We start from the raw sequence: 16889 nt of genomic DNA, 5'->3' as shown, positions 1-16889 counted from the left end.
ATAAATTAAAAAAAAAATCGGAGGTAAAAAAATATTCAATAGGCTTAGAAATTCTTTACAACTATGTACAGGAAAGGATCCATGTGAGCCGATACAGTAACAAAGATTTGTGTCAAATTCAGTCATGAATCCTACAAAACAAAAAGTCCACAGCAGTCAGCCTAAAGTCCCAGATCCTTGTGTACATCCAGTAGCGGGGGCACAATTACACAATGGAGTTTCTTAACCAAAAAAGGAAGAAAAGAAAAGAGAGAAGAAAAAGCACAAAAAAGGTGACCACCTATTCTAAGTGTCCAACAGCAGTGATGTTACCTGTTTCTTAATATTGAAATGTAATAATTAGAAAGCTTAAAGAGCAAGAAAGCAGTTTTTCACTGCGTGTTGTGTAATTAAATTAAATCTCGCTTCTTTCTTTGAGGTAGAACACCTGAGGGAGATGGTGGGGGGGAGCAGGAGGAAGAGGGCACAAAACAATGATTAACCAGACATCAACTGAAGGGAATAAGCTTCACTGTTGCTCAGCCTACAAAGAGGAGGTTAAAAGCTCAAACACATTTACTTCCATTAGTCTGTTGAGCATACATTTATTGTTCAAATGTACAAAAAGAGCTGTAAGGGACCGTGCCGGGGAAAGATCACCGTTTTCCTTTTGAATGCTGCACCAAGGAAACGCTTCCTCGTAGGCCTTAAAACATACAAACTGCACAAACAAAGAGAACAAAGAAAGAGTGTAACAGTGGGTAAAAGCATTCGGGTCACAGCATCTGCGCCGTTACAAATAAAAACAGAAGCTTTCGGCTGACTGGAGGAGCACAAAGGTTCGATCGACGCTATTAAAACTAACCTGTGGGATAAATGTCATCAGCACCTAAAATATTAAGTGAATGGGAATTTGTAATTCACTTAATTCAAGTCCCTGCTTCCGAGAGATGTGGTATCCAGAGTAAAAAGAGCTGCACTGCTGTTTTATAGTAAAAGTGAGTCCTGTCTGCTGCCAGAGAAGGCTGGGCCATGCTAAGGTGCTGTAGTCTCCTCTTCGTTGCTCTCTGTGACTTTTTATTTACAGAGACAGACAGCTGAAGTTAGGTTTCACTTCTTTTTTTCCCCAGTTCCAGCAGAGGGCGCTGACAGCAAAGTCAGCGATGTGAAACAAAGTGTGAAGTAGATGAGAAACTACATAAATCCATCGTGTGTGTGCGTGCATGTGTAGACTTCATCCCAAGCTTTCACATATGGCTCTTATCTTGTGTACGTCCTTCACGGGTCTGTAAGTTGACCTTCTGAACACTGGCTCAGGTCTGTGTGCGTTATTGACCTCCATCATATGGCTACAGTTGCCTTCATGATTTCATTTACCGCTTGAGCTGCATCAAGTACGATGGCTTATTAGCGTCAGTGGTGAGGGGGGTTAATTCAGATAGCGGCGGCAGCGCCTTGCCCCGCAGTTGCAGAGGAGCTTGTTGCTCTCGTCCTCGATGGGGAACTTGTAGTCGTAGGTGAGCTCTTCTCCCCGGTAGATCTTCCTCAACGCGAAGATAACGATGTGCTTCCGTCCGTCCACGTTGATGACACGCGAGTAGCAGTTCGGCTCGCACGAGTGGTTGATGAAACGAGCCGCATTGCCCTGCATCGTGGCGTCGACCACGTCGAAGTCGTCGATGCGGAACATGTAGCAGCCGATGCCCTGGAGTACAGAAACACACACATTACTTTCACATTTTAAGAGAAATGGTGTTTCATTGTTCTCGCCTCTTATGAATGTTGCCCACGATGTAAAAGGAGTTTGACCGCCTTAAATTTTCATGGTATGCCCCCCCGAGTCTAGTGAGAGTGCGCCTTAAGGAAGTGAAAGAAAAAGGAAGATGTTGAAGTGCAGTCTAGAGCGTTTAGCTGGTGATCAAAGAATAAAAGAAAAAACTCTTAATAAAAAAAAAGTTTTATTTTAACCAGCTGACTTGTTCAGGTTCAGCCGACGTGCCTGTTTGAAGTACTAATGATTAATGTAATCGTTGGAAGCAGACCGTGTCTTTGCATGCTGTGGTATTCAGTAATTTCTCTGTAGTTGTAACTAGTTACTGCTGCTTCACATTAAACTTGCAGCGGTGGCTTTGTTGTGAACGAGTCACAGAAAACACGAGGGCCGTGTTTCTCACTAACGTTTTAAAAGATGAAGCAGATACTCTGTGATGATGATTTCTGAGTGTAACCAACCTTGCTGTCGTAATACTTCTCCCGCTTATCAGTCAGGACTGCACGAATGACGGTACCGGCATACTCGATCACCATCTCCCCAGCATCGATGTTCCTTTTGCAGAAGAGTCCACGACCATGAATTGCCGATCTAAGGGGGGCAAAGGGGGAGAAGATTAGAAAGTTCAACTTATTTATTTTTTGGACATCAGTGAAAACCTGAAGGGTTTTACGGTCATTTTTCGTTACCTGTAGACTCCTACTGCTTCTTTTGAGATTTTCTCCAGGTGTCTGAATCTCATTGCCATGGGAAGCTCACTGCTGGTGGCTCGCCTGGCAGAGACGCAACAGAGCAGCTGTTAGTACTGATGTGAAAACTGCTCAACTTCACAGACAAAAGTGAAGCAAACTGAATGACTAACCTAGAAGATTTGAGCGGGAATTCATCCTCCTCTTCATCAAAGGGGCCCAATATGTCGGGAAGCTCTCTGTGCTGCGACGCCAGGAAGTTGAACATGTCAAACGTTGCTTTCCTGGTTAAAGAATCAGGGAAAATCATTTGCGATGTGCGTCTTAACAAGACACATACAGACACCTTCAGTAAAGCGCAGGAGGTTTTAAAAGCAAAACCCGTGAACTAGGTTGTCTGTACCGTGTGCAGACTTCAGCTCGGGCGCAGCCACTCGGGTTGAGGGGGAGTTCTTCCTCGATGTCATCACATCGGTGGAAGCGGAAGCGGTGGCGTTTGCAGTATGCGGCGCCCTGCAGCTGCTCCAGCAGGAAGATGACGGCATCGTGGACGACGCCGAGCACCCGCGGCCCGCTCATCCCGCCTAGAGGCAGCTGCCTTAGGTGGAACCCTGCCCGGGCTTCGAGGACGCTGTCTATCACAGCGCGCCAGGCAACTGACGGTAGGTGAGAAAGGGAGGCAAAGATGAACACGCAGCCAAAGCACAAGATAACACAGACCAATGTTTAAGTGAACACCTGGGCTGATTCTTTTATGTTGTATTCATTCTCATATTATAATAAGAAAAGAAATGGCTGACAACAGATAAATATCTGCCACGGACATAAATTAAAATCCTCTTATTTGCTGATAAAAGTCGAGGGTATTATCTGATGAGATATAAACTTCTATTTCTTATTTTTTTAATGACAAAGAGTAGAAAATATCAGGATAAGAGTTAAATAAGAAGCAGAGGAGCGGTTCCTACCTTCTATACTGTTAGCCTTAACGCTAAAGCCGTCATCACTGGTGATTTCAAAGCGCAGGTGGGGCTGGTTCATGTACGTCCTCGCTGTGGGTTTAGGTGGTGGTGGTGCTTCTTCTTCTGAGCTAAAACCTGCAAAAAGCGAAAGACAGCGTCACACCTAACCACATATTCTCTCTCGCAAAGCAATGAGACTTAAAGATAATCAAAACTATATAAATGAGATTAATGATAAATGTAAAAACAAAGGTTTTTGGCCTAAATTAGACACAAATGATTAAACTTAGTGTTTAGTCACAAACCTGAATAAGGGCCCCACTCAGACAGGTCTCCGTGCCGAGCGCTCACCCATTTGTGCGTCATACCCTGAATCTGACTGTTGGTTTTGGTGGGAGATGGTGGACTGTCATCATGAAAACACCTGCACACAAGGGAAAAAAACATATTTGTCAAAAATACTTTTTTTTTTTTTTTCCCTTCATTTTTTCACAGGTTAAACATTCTGTCTCTTCTCTTTTCCCTTGATTTTCTCTTTCTCTACTACAGGACGGTCTAATGGTCTTTGGGCCCGATCAAAAATCCCTTTAAGTATCCGAAATATGACACCCTGATGGCCCTGAACACTGCAGTCAAAACAAAACTGCCTGGGAGCACAATCCCCTCCTTTTCTTTGAATTTCTTTTAATTATCTATTAAGACAACTTTATGTGTACAGCATCTTGTTTTATCAAAAAAAAAACAAAACAAAAAAACAAAACCCAGCACATACACAAAAACTACTTGAGGCTCGAGGACCTAAATCATTAGTTTTCACGTGCCCTTTCAGCTCTTTCAAATCTTTAAATACAGCCTAAGTCTGTAAATGAGGCTAACCTGGTGGGTGTAGGAGGTGGTGGTGGAGCAACGATCCTCAGCGGCTCAGGCTCTGGCTGTGGCTCAAGCTGGCGATCCAGATCAAGAACATCTTTCATCGTTGGAGCTTTCATTCTCACACCACTTGGCCTGTTGAAAGTCACCAACATGCTTTATTTTCTTTTTTGCCATCTTTTACTTTAAAACTCTTTCAGCTGCTGAGAGTGCAAATTTCTCTCATTGCTGAGATTCTGCAGATCAGAGGACCAATTTATAAAATGTCAGTCTGCATGTGATGCTCGGCGCTTCATACAAAATGAAGCTGGAGGATCAATTGTTTTTTTGTTTTTTTTAATGTTAAACATTAAGATAAAGGCAAATATTAGTTTTTTAAATATTACTCGTGTTCTGCGTGTTGCAGTAAAAACATTTTTAAATCATCTGTTACCTGGCTTCATCAGTGTCCTCCGGCTCACTCGATGGATCCTTCAGGAAGTCCATCTTGGATTTCTTCCTGGAAGGTCTCTCAGACACCGACGACACTCTCTTAACTCTCACCTGGTGGCGCGATGCAGCAGGTATTGATTCATTACCGAAACCACTGGGAGACTCCAAACGACCAGCTGATGACTGATCCGAGTCTTCGACGTTGGGAAACGGCAATGGTTTCCGATGCTTGGCCTTTGGCTGTCGAGTACTGCTGAGAATGATGGGTTTAGTTTTGGGTGTGTCTCGGTGAGTAGCCATGGCTCTATCGATAATCGCTTGGGCTGTGCTTTCTTCAATGTTGGAGAAACTAGGTTCAGGAGAGCTGTACATGCTGACAGTTGTGGGAGCAGCAGCTGTGCTGTTGCTTTTCATGGGCACCATTTTGACGATGATCTTCCTCTTGGCCGCCTGGAGGTTAGGGGCAGGAGGGGCGTTTGCAGCTGAAGGGCTGGGCCGAGGCTTTATTATGACATGAGGCATGGAGCGCTGTAAAGCATTACCACTGTGGAGAATCTTGGCAATCTGGCTTATCTTACTGTAGGTTGGTGAATCTGTGCTGAGAGGCTGATACGTGTTCAACTTTGGGTCTTTGATCATAATCTGACCGTGCCGGTTGACCAGCAGGACCTGATGGGTAGAAGCCTGCGGTGGGGGCGAGCTAGCTGACCCAGCTGGGTTCTCCGCCGCTGCCTGCTGCTGACTTTCTGGCTTGGAGCTGATCAAGTTTATAGCGATGGTTTTCCCCAATGAAGCACCTGGCTGAATGTTTAAAGCATTTAAACCATTGATCACGGCAGGGGGTGCGACCGGGTGCGGTACTGCATGAAAAGTAACTGCAGCAGAGGAAACGGACGCAGTGTGTCCAGGGTGAGGGGGTAAAGGCAGTTTGGTTTGCATCAGGGGAAGTGAAGGTTTCATCGCCAATCGCTTGAGGTTTGGTGCAGGATGTTTTGTCTTCACAAAGACAGTTTTCATCTGTGCTGTGGGAGGCTTTTTGGTTTTAGGCTCTGGAGAATAATCAGGATCGTTCAAATCATCTTTAAATCCTTCTTCTGAGTCAGCTGACGAAGCGCTGTCATCCCTGTTGTCAGTGATGTGTTTATTTGGATACTCTGCAGAGCCATCCTCGGCAGGAACGAAATGGCCTGTAGATGAATCCAAGAACACCTCGTTTTGAGACGGCGATGTTTCTGAGGTCATCGGGACCTCTTCCTCCTGAACGGACAGTTCGTTATTTGTGTAAGCTGACTCCAGGAGAGCAGAAGGTGAAAGACTTTCCTGAAGCACTGGTTCAGGTTGTTCTTCAGCTGGTGACTTTGGGATCGTGTAGATTGACTCAAGCCTCTTTAGGGCCACCGTTAGTTGTTTAGTGGGTGTAGTGTGATTGGTTTGAATTTTAGCTTCTTCATTCCCTCCCTCTGCATCCTGAGCGTCTTCATCGGCCGCCTCGCTTTCAGTTTCTGACCCACCGTCCGCACCGTCTAACTGCGGGATTGACTGAGCTGAATTAAGCTGACCTGAGGCATCCGAGCCACTTGCTGCGTGATCGCACACCACCGTGCGTGAAAACTTAAAATAACGACTCGAGTCGTCTTCTTCAGAATCAATCTCCTGATCATTTCCCTGCATTTCCACCTCTCTGCTGCCTTGTGCCCCACAATGAAGAGACACATTCTCTGTCAGCAAAGCCTCATCAAACTCAAGCTTAGCATTCAACATGGAGTCCACTGCTACCTCAGTGTCAGTGTCAAACACAGTGTAAGGGAGCTCCTGAGACATCAGCTGGGCCACTTCCTCCTCCAGGTTATCAGGTGCCAGTGAGATCCCATTTGTAGTGGCCACAGCTGCATCTTCTGCCTCAGATGATGCCAAAAAGTCTTGGGGAACCTCGGCAGAGATTGGAGTGGTAATTTTAAAGCTATGCCTCCCTCTGGGGGAGTGAGTGATGGCTCCTTGCCGAGGCGACAGCCCTGTAGAAATGCTGGAGCTGGATCTAGGTGGGGAGCTCCAGACCGGAGACGCAGAGTTCTGTCGTGAGAGAGGAGGTGAAGCCGATCCGAAGTTCGATGCCCTTGGAGGAGAGCTGAATAGGGCACATCGGGAGTGGACCGTGCCGCCAGAGCGGAGTGTCATCGGTACGGACGGGTCGCTCTCTGATGGCGAGGAGCTGCAACGGCTTCTTGACGAGAGCCTCCGAGGCCGCCGGGTTTCCTCCAGGTCCCTCAGAGTCAGGATGTGATGGGACTTGGGTGGAGCACACCCTGACAGCAAGAAAAGGGAGTGTGAAATGGGGTTTACTGTTTTATTTAGTCACACACACCAGGTACACATCTTCTCCTAAAACTCCACGTACCTGGAGATGGTAGTGGTCGAGATGATCCTCCTGCTGGTCTCCTGGTGTGTGTGTAAGCAGGGCTTTTAGACCCGGGTGTGTTGTGCAGTTTAGAGTTGGGTGATATGGAAGTGGATTTTATTGGACTGGATGTGGGACTTAAAATATCTGGAGACTCAATATCTAGAAAAGATTTTTAAAAAGAAGGAAAAAAAAGAAAATAGTTTTTAGCACATTAAAAAAAATACTCATATTTTCAATTTCTTGTCCACTGCTTCAGCTTCACTGCTCTCCTCACAGCTGCTCACCTCTGTGGTGGTTCGGACTGTGGACTATGGTATGGTTCTCTTCATCCTCCCACTTCAAATTCTGCTCCTCACCAGGGAGAGGAGTGCTCACCTCTGTCACCTTGCAGGTGTACTTACAGCGCCGGCGTGGGTCCACGGTGCTCCAGTACAACCGTGAACACCTAGACAATGAAAGAAGGAAGAAAATGTGTTTCAAGCTTGTTAGTGAAGGGACCATGAACTATGGATAAATCAGTAATGTCAGTACCAGCAGCCAAGAACTAAGCCAATCACATGTAACCCTTTCCCATTAGTACAGCTTGGCATGGTTTTTAGATTCGAGGCGATCGAAAGAAAATGTGACATAAGTAGACTGCACACCACCGATTGGCTGGTCTTTGAGTCATGAGAGCTACTCCTTCACAAAAATTAAAACAGCCATCTTTTAAATGCAGCAACGGGGAAAACTATGGGCTCAAATTGTGGTCATAAATAATTTGTCCTTGTAAATCAAATGTGTAGTTGTGAAGTGAGTTTTGTAAACTTGTAAACCAAAATATCTCAAAGTTTTTTGTTTGTGCATCTAAAGATGAGAATTTGTGTGTGTGTAAAAAACGATTTGTGTTTGTAAAAAATATTTACACAAGTAACAAATTGTTTTTGTAACTAGAAAACTACACAAAAACAACACTCTGGTCCCTGAGTCTGAGAATAAGCCATACACCGAGCAGCAGGTATACCACTGTCTCGACATCCTCCTTTGTTGTGTTGTTCACGTTGCATACAAATGCCTTGGCCTTGTTGCTATAATGACCACATGCACATTAGGTCGACTGCAATGGAAAACGACATCAACCGAGTTCAGTCCAACTGAGTAGGCAGTAGTGGCTAACAGAGTCTTCTGTTTAAATGTGCTTCTACTCTAAAGTAGAAATGAAAGTGTTTACAGCCTGATAGAGAAAACAGTCTGACTTTAAAACTAATTTCCCTGTGGGTACTTTTTATTTTTCTTTAATAATACAACTGTGGACAAAAGTACCGTGGCCCCTTTACACATCAAGAGGAAAACATGGTTCTGCGCTAGACTATGTGTTGTAGCTGTTTTTAGCTATTTATAAGTTATAGAATACGAAACGGGCATGTTAATTTCTACTTGTATCTATAACCCAAAAGTTGCTGTTTGCGAAGCAGTAGATGAACAGCTTGTTTAGACTGCTTTATGGGGGGGGGCAACAAAAAAACCCAAACAACGCTTGAATACAAAGGCAGTTATCACTTACTGATAGCCTACAGGATACAGCATCCTCCCATTTGACGACAGCTCTGACAGAACACCAAGTTTCTGAATCTGCAGCGAGCCTGGAAGGTAAAAAAAGAAACAGATAATGAGGTTCATCGCATCAAGACATAAAGCAGCCATGTTTTAATTCAATCTGAAACTATCCCATTACAAGAGTCAAAAACATGACACATCAAGATAAACTTACCTATGGTCATATTTATGGATTCTGGCTCAAGACCTGTGAGGAACTTCCTTCTGAGATTGATCCCATTGAAGTCCACATACACCCGTCGCGGGACTTCAAACCCTTTACCAGAGACGATCTGTGAAGAATCACAAACAATAGTCAGCATAATGAACACAAAATCAGAGGAGAAAATATAATATGTATACTGCTTTCAACAAAAATATATATATTTATAACTAACAACATAAATTCACACCTTTGCAGTCACCAGGTCCCTGTGTTTGTAGCAGTAAACCTTCCTGTCCTGCTGGAACGCGCAGCTCTGGGCACGTGCACACATGAAGTGGAAGTTACTCTGACAGGTGGGGAGGCAACAGCCCACCGTGGCTCCTGACTGTCCGCAACGATCACAGCGCTGGAGGAAAATTTTATATGTACATACAGTTTTAGAAGAACCAAAGGGTACTTTTCAATATCACAAATGAATGACTAAACCTAAAGTCAGGCCATTAGGATTAGAGATGATCCAATAATTTACTAGACCTTTGAATGGGAGACAGGGAGAAGGAAAATCAAAGCCTATACTAAAATGAAGAAAACACTCAAAACTGGCCACAATAATGGCCAATAATAACAATAGAAATGAGCCATAACAAACCATTTATCATATTTTTCAATAGTCAAAATGTGCTTTTATTCCACCAAAGTGACACTTTGTATTGGATATAATGTTACAGAAATATATGTAAAAGTAGCCCTCCTTCCTTTTTAGCAAACATTTGGTGTTTAATGGCTGTCAGCTGGCGGTCTTATCTCAACTTTTAATCCATGATAAAAAAAAAAAATCCTCCAAATTAAAGATAAATAATTGGCCTAAATGTCAGGTTTAGGTAATTTGCAAACATTGCCTGGATTTCCTCGTTAGAGTTTCTTGAAGGGGAATACTATATATCCGTTTATCGATTTGAACAAACAAAATTACTTTGAGAAAGAAATCATGCATCTCAATGCCCTTTTGCCTCGTGGGACCATTTCTCATCCAATTAGTTAATTGACTTTACGCCAAATTGTCTGCAGAGTTATAATGCTGACATAGAAGGACAGAAAAAGGTTAAAAAAAAAAAAAAAAGTGCCCAAATTCAGATTTATATTTGTTAAATTTGTCAAGTCTGTGTGTGGATAAAGGTGCAGCTGTCATTTTACATTTGTTAAGTTTGACTAGATCGTTATTCTATGTGGAAACATCTGTCTCGAATTCAGTTTTTGTGATCGTACCGCGACCACTTTTGACCGTCAACAGCTGTTGTCGCTTCGCTTGTTTGCATCTTGCCATCACAAAGACAGGTGCCGGCACATAAATGAAATGAGATTTAACGAACTGTATTTCTAGCAAGAGCAGCGACGTCTGAACACCTAGCTGTCACGCACAGCCTTAGTTACCATTTAATTTAATCTTACCAGGTGGCGCCCCCTTGAGACAGCACTGTGCACCTGAAGAAGAGCGCTGTTTTCCTCATACACCTCTGCAGACCAAAGACAGCAGTTAACATGGGCCCACTCGTTCTGACCCAAGTACAGGAGCCGTCCTGCTTCCTGTTGGGAAAAGAGCAGTTATATCAATTAAGAAGTATCAGGGAGCCGTTATTATAGTGCCAAGAAAACAAAAAATAGTCAACAATTTACTAAAAATTCTATACATCCTCACATAATCAGTCATTTCTTTAACAAAAACAGTGAAAATGGGATACTTTCCCCTTATCCTGAACTTAAAAAATTGATTAACTTAAACTTGCTGAATATTTTGAGGACTTCTGTCTATTCTGATCCCTTACAGAGCAAACAATGCATGAAACAACACCAAAATTAAGTGGGGGAAAAAGATCTATGAGCCAAAAGCCTTGACATAAAAACTCACACGGGGAGCAGAGTCTCCACATTGCTGGCACAGGGCACATTGTCTCACATCTTCAGTCTTGGTGGTCTCTGGAAGATCATGTAAACATTTTAAACTTGAGAATGTGATCGATCTATTGCAAGAAAGTGTCTTTAGCTTTGTCTTCAGTGTGCTACAAAACAGATTGTAATAACGTCCATACCAAGTAATTTCAGAGAGGGAGTTTGCTGTGAAGTCACTAACGACTCGGTTTTCCCCGTCTGTGGGTCCCTGGAGTTTTTGAGCTGGTATGTTCTCTCCAGCCATTGTGCATAGCTGTGCTCTTTAGACGGTGGGAGAACTGCCTCGGGGAGCATGCCACTAAAGAGGAGGGGATAAAAACAAACTGAAGAGAGCCATTTTAGGCACCTGTCCATCTACTACAAGGTCTTCAGACATTATAATTAAGTTTTAATTTAGTTCCAACCTTGTAAATGACGAAGTTTATGAAATGGGTTAAGTAAATTATTTTTAGCTGCGTTTACTTACCTCGGAAGTTCTTCTGAGAACGAGTTCCACTTTTTGACATTGCACCAACTGAATACTTTTTCCATGACCTGTCAGGCAGGAAACAATGAAGTAAGACCAAAATTAAGGAATGTTGAAGGACAGCGTTCATTTGGATGTGACAACAATGAGAACAGAAATGGGGCAGCTGTAGCTCAGGTGGTAGATGAGACGGATGGTCATTTCCTCGCAAGTATCCTTGGGCAAGATATTGAACCCAGGCTGGCCCTGATGTATCCATCAAAGTAAAAGTGTGTGTGAATGTTAGAAAAAGTGCTTAGGCATAGACTAAAGCACTGTATGAATGTGCTACGAGTGCTTAACTTGGGGAGAAAGGAGCTATATTAGTCTGCTAGTGAATTTATCCTGAGGAAAAACAGGTTTCCCTACAAAATGAATTAAGGTCTGGGTCTCTAAAAAATACATTAAAAGCAATTAGAGAATGGTAAAGGGAGTGCTTACTTCAACGTAGTGTGACATTGCCTGAAGGGTCGGTCTCTGATCTTCCAGCAGAGCTTCCTCTTCCTGCAGCCTTTGCCTTATCACAGAAGCAATATCGCTATGAAAGGCTTTCTGATTGGGAGACAGGAAAAAAGAAAAAAAGGCCATTAATTCAGTGTGGGTTCTACAAAAAGAGCCTAAGTGTAAATGCATAGGATATTTAAGGAAACATATGCTCACTATTGAGGTGTAACCGCCCCCTTTAAACCTCCTCTCCACCGCTTGTAGATCACAGACTGGTTGCTGTTCCCTGATAAATGCTGTGATGTTTGATTCCTGACACTGAAAGACAGTAAGAGACGACTACTTCAGCGACACATCTGGAACATAATCAGGCTTTGACGTTAAAGGACAAATACTAAAATGTGACATTTTAAAGGATAAAAAGGCTTCCTGGTGCATCCTCTCAGTCTTGTGGGCAGCTCTTACCGCTTTACACGTGATAAGGTGCTGAGTGCTGTTGGAGGAGAGGAGGTCAGTGAGCACCTCCTCCACTCTGGCTGTGAGCCTCCTCTGCAGCTCCTCCTTCAGGATGCTGTGACTGGTTTGGTGCTGACTGCAGGGCGAACATGTAAAATCCACTCTGCCTGGCTGACTCGTGAGCAGCCCAAAAAGCTCCTCTGCAAAGACAGAGAAGGAGAGCTTCGTTTCTGCACAACAAGTTAACAGTAATCACATTTTATCTCCATAGTTTGCTCCTGTTTTATAAGTCACTCATTAGAAAACAAGCTCATTACAGCCTTTTATATTTAGAAAACTTTCACTTTTGATTAATTCACTGTTAAAATTAATTCATATTTATTTTGGTGAAGCCACCTAAGTTTATTCTCTGTCTCTGATATCCACTCTTTGGGTTAGAAAAGTCTCAAATTAAGCCTTTAGAGTCTGAAACCAGAGCTTTCATCTCACAGGGATTAGTTGTCCCTAATGTGACGTCATTATTTGAAATTGTGGCCTTGTTAAAATATGAGTATTCACCCTTGTAACTGATAGATGCATTACAACAATAAGAGGGGTGGAGGGGGTGGGGGGTCTACTTTTAACAGCCTCAGGAAACATGAAATCCAACAAACAGTGAACAAAAACTGACTGAACTGAAAACTTTATGAGAGCAACTCACCTGAGATCCCTTCACATCTGTAATGAATCCAGTGGCTGCACTGCGAACACTGAAGCATCTGTGACGGTTGGATACTGTCTTCATAGCACTTGTGGCAGATAGTGCAGAAATTACCTGACGTAAAATAAACACAAATCACAGATGAGTCACATCATCCATTTCAAGCATACTAAAAATACAAGTTCAACTCTCAGAAGTCTTACCTTTTTTGTGGAGTGAGGTGCAGTCGGGGCAGAGGTCCTGCTCGTGGTTCCACGTCAAGTCCCAGGTCTTTCCAGGAGTCACGCCGCAACTTTTACACCGAATGCACGTCATACACACCTGCACAAAGACATATTTGATGTACGGTGTCATGAAATTGTCACATTTATCCTCAAATAAACTGAACATATTCCTAATTACTTTAAAGCTGTTAATGCATTTACCCAGGGGACGCTGGAGTTCATAGGTTTAGGGTATGTTGGTCCCAAGCACGAAGGGTGGTATGACGTTTGGCATCTCCTGCACTGCAGCACAGGCTGTGAAGGGACAGAAAAACAAAGGTATAATAATTATCGGTAAATACTTGACTATGATGTACATCAAAATTGATAAATATGTAATTTAATTCAGATCTCGTGTATAAAATAGATAAGAAGTGTTTATATTGGGTTTTTTTTTAATGAAGTGAAAGACTTAAAGTTATCAAGGTAAAAAAAATAATTTTAAAAGACTTTATTATGTCTGTACAAGATTCTCGTCCCACAGAAACACTTTTCATCTCACTCTAAAAATTATTGAAAACAATAACACAAATAATTATTTTCCAACACGTATAAATTAATGCAATCTTTTTTTTTTATTACTTATTGTATTTCTTTTTTCTTCTTATTATTATTATGTGTATTTTTGGGGGATATTATGAAGTCTTGCTATGCCTCATACACACCTTTGTGCTCTTGCTTCGACGGCCGCACACGTGACAGAATTTGCAGCGCCTGCAGAACCAGTTCTCCTTGTTCTCCTCGAGGGGGCGCTCCTCGGGTGACAGGCAGAAACTGTGGAAAGGCTCACAGCAGATCTGACAGAAGATCATCTGATGGAAGTGGGAGGTAGATAAGTTAAAAAAAAATAACAGTAACAACAACATTCAGAATGCATATGAAATGTTTCTATTTTGTTTTTTGTCACATAAGTGAAATGTAAAACAAACTATTTGCGTGAGCACCCAAATAAGCAATTTGCATACTTTGCCAAACTAGTCAAGCTCAGCTTACCTCGTGTCGCCCTTTACTGGCGCAGAGCAGACAAACGGGCTGAGGCGTAGTTGGGACAGAAGTGAGAACGCTGAGGCCGCCCATTAGCCACACATTCTGGACTGCACAGTCCTCCTGGTGGACAGACGCCCAATAACAGCACAAACAAAGCGATCAGAGCCTCTTCTCCAGAGGTTTCCAGGTGCTACATTAGTTCACTAACCTGTATCAAGGTTATGAACATATGCCGGTTTGTAACAACTGAATGAGAGCATGGCTGATCATCCACATGCTGAAATAATAAACATTCCCCGCTGCCTTCTCCCATTATGGTAATTGTTTGACGAGTGTTTGTCATAGTGAAAATGAACTTTTTCACTACTGAGATATTTTTCTCAGACCCATAAACTGTATATAAAACTTGGCATGGAAAATTTAGGTTTGACATTTGACCTTTTTTATATTTTTAAACTGAATATGCCTCATACTCTGCTTTTTTTTTTTTTTTTTTTTTTTTATCTACAGTGTTCTAAACTGAGCCATAACCTACAAAATGAATATCATGTTTTTTAAAGAACATCTAAAATCAGTAACTTAGACTATTAACTACAAATGTGTTTGCTGATGTCATACATGAAGTGAGCAGTAAGGCCACTTTCCCAAAGATGATGCTTTCTATAAAAACTTTCCAGTGTGTGACCAAAGCCCACAGATGTAACAACCACTTTACTTGAAGCTACACAAACTTAATAATCTGCAATTTATGTAGATTTTGAAGATAGACAGATGCTTTATTATTCCTTTGCAGGAAATTATATCGGCATGGCAGCTTCAACACAGAGATAACAGCACAAATCTGAAACCTCAAAGCAACATTAATTTATAATAAAGTTATTAATAAATGTGGATAAAAATTATATTATTGTGCATTAAGCAGTTGTATAGCAGATGTTATGAAGAACCTCCTGAGATCAGTTATATTTTACAGCTATGTGGGGCAGAATGAGCTCTCCAGAGAGAAAGAGAAAATGGTGGTGCTGAAAGGTAACACTGTACAGTGAATACACACCCCAGTGAGCTGTAACGCAAACAGGCTGCTGAGACTCACCTTGAAGTCTACACGGATCTTGTACGTGTTCTGCGACAGGCCCTTTTGGGGAAATCCGTTAGTTAACCCTGTCGGGGTGTTCACTGACGTACACTCTGCAGGACTCTGGGAACGAAGGACAGAGTGTGGGTCAGTTGTTGGACAGTTTTGCAGCACTGTCTCTTTTACAGAAGAATCCGGCTTGTCCTCTTCAGCCTGCTCCAGTCGTCGCTCCTCCTGCTCGTCTTCTGCGTCCTCCTGTAATTCTGCGCCTGCACTGACAGCCTGAGGGGGGCCAGGCACAACTCTGCTCAGAGTTTTATCTGTCTTAGCTCTGTGCGTCTCTGTGTGCTGCACCTCAGACCCTGGACGCCCATGAGAGCACTGCTGTGACGAAACCTGAATCACAGCTGACTGCAGCGTGGACGGTGGATGCTGCTGAGGTGGTGATGACACATATTTGTGCAAATGCATGGCTGACTGCACCATGGACTGGGGCAAACGCTGCAAACGTAACAGCAAAGATTTCTGTGGCGAGTCTCTAATGGGATGAGGTGAAAGTGGAGAATCAGGCTGCGTTTCAGGATGGGACATTTCTGGAGGACAGTTTGTAATGGGACATGACGAATGGGAAAAAGCAGGTTGTGTTGCAAGATGAGACAACTGTGGATGCGACTGTGTAATACACCGATCCACATCATCATGTTGGGGCGACTGCCGCAGCAAATACACAGCAGGAGACTGCAGGACAAAATCAGGCAGACGGCATAAGTGTATTTGTAGCTGCCGCATTGGGGTCCAGGGTGGTCTGGGCTCAGGGAAAGTTTCTCTGGGCTCCATCTCTTCTGCGCTCTCCTGTGCCTGTGGAGGAGGGGACTGCCTAAGCCAACCAGCAAGAGATGTACCAAAGTTACACTGATAGTAGTGACATGCAGCGGCGGCAACCGGCAACAGCCAAAATGACAGAAAACGGAAGGAGCACTGCGACTTTCAAAAGACGGTTAGCCGGGAAGGAGCGTTAAAAGTGTATGCATTCAGTAGCAGCACAGAAACACACACAGAAGTGCTAACTGAGTGTTAATACGCACTATTTTAAGAGCTAGAAAAATCATAAACACAAAACTAAACAAATATTTTGGTGAAATTTAAATTAATCTGCTATAGAATGCACACAAACTAATAATTTATCTAACAAATCAGGTGTGTAAGCTGGTCACCCAAAGAGCAAGCCATGTTGAACGCAGAATAAATAAACGTCTTTTCATAAATTATGGATTTGCATAATTCCATCTCTACACTTGGGAATTTTATGAAATTAAAGAGATAATGCACCTGTTGTGTCACATGCAAAAACCCACCCACTACCAAAAAATGGTTCATGCAACGAGCCACAGCAGCATAATCTGGCAGATTAGTGATAGCACAGCAAATACTTCTGCTGTAATGTCTACAAGTGCTGCTAGGTGCCCCCCACCCACCCAGTGCACCTCTGTGCATATAATCTGCTAAAAATAGGGCTACTAATTTGCAAACCATCATATGCAGACAGAGACAGAGCTGCACTTTAAGAATCTGTTCTTTATGGGGGAAGTGAGAGATTACAAAGAAATGCAGAAGTTTGAAGCAATGCAGAAGCAAAAACAAAAAATCTTACTGACAATAGACCATTCTTT

The 16889-nt window shown here is 43.0% G+C and overlaps 1 protein-coding gene across 2 annotated transcripts in view; it reads right to left on the bottom strand.

Moving 5' to 3' along the window:
• Positions 1-290: 290 nt before the first annotated feature.
• kmt2ba (lysine (K)-specific methyltransferase 2Ba) overlaps positions 291-16889 on the bottom strand; it is a 32814-nt gene continuing 16215 nt past the window's right edge. Inside the window, exons 10-36 of one of the 2 annotated variants that reach the window (XM_013275905.3) lie at positions 15238-16077; positions 14151-14264; positions 13823-13969; positions 13320-13412; positions 13098-13215; positions 12895-13008; positions 12204-12394; positions 11955-12056; positions 11736-11846; positions 11256-11323; positions 10930-11087; positions 10749-10816; positions 10292-10426; positions 9090-9248; positions 8852-8969; positions 8645-8723; positions 7386-7546; positions 7099-7260; positions 4705-7006; positions 4278-4406; positions 3707-3825; positions 3408-3536; positions 2843-3095; positions 2613-2723; positions 2440-2523; positions 2212-2341; positions 291-1684 (exon numbers count right to left, since the gene is read on the bottom strand). In XM_013275905.3, coding sequence (XP_013131359.1) covers positions 1409-1684; positions 2212-2341; positions 2440-2523; positions 2613-2723; positions 2843-3095; positions 3408-3536; positions 3707-3825; positions 4278-4406; positions 4705-7006; positions 7099-7260; positions 7386-7546; positions 8645-8723; positions 8852-8969; positions 9090-9248; positions 10292-10426; positions 10749-10816; positions 10930-11087; positions 11256-11323; positions 11736-11846; positions 11955-12056; positions 12204-12394; positions 12895-13008; positions 13098-13215; positions 13320-13412; positions 13823-13969; positions 14151-14264; positions 15238-16077 — 6471 coding nt within the window. In that variant the 3' untranslated portion in view covers positions 291-1408. The remainder of the gene's footprint in view (positions 1685-2211; positions 2342-2439; positions 2524-2612; positions 2724-2842; positions 3096-3407; positions 3537-3706; positions 3826-4277; positions 4407-4704; positions 7007-7098; positions 7261-7385; positions 7547-8644; positions 8724-8851; positions 8970-9089; positions 9249-10291; positions 10427-10748; positions 10817-10929; positions 11088-11255; positions 11324-11735; positions 11847-11954; positions 12057-12203; positions 12395-12894; positions 13009-13097; positions 13216-13319; positions 13413-13822; positions 13970-14150; positions 14265-15237; positions 16078-16889) is intronic. The other variant, XM_005457258.4, reaches the window with a different exon arrangement.

This window comes from Oreochromis niloticus, linkage group LG22, assembly GCF_001858045.2.
Source record: "Oreochromis niloticus isolate F11D_XX linkage group LG22, O_niloticus_UMD_NMBU, whole genome shotgun sequence".
In the NCBI taxonomy this organism is placed as follows: domain Eukaryota; kingdom Metazoa; phylum Chordata; class Actinopteri; order Cichliformes; family Cichlidae; genus Oreochromis; species Oreochromis niloticus.
Note: the sequence above shows the minus strand (reverse complement) of the source record. Positions and strands in the feature narration are given on the sequence as shown.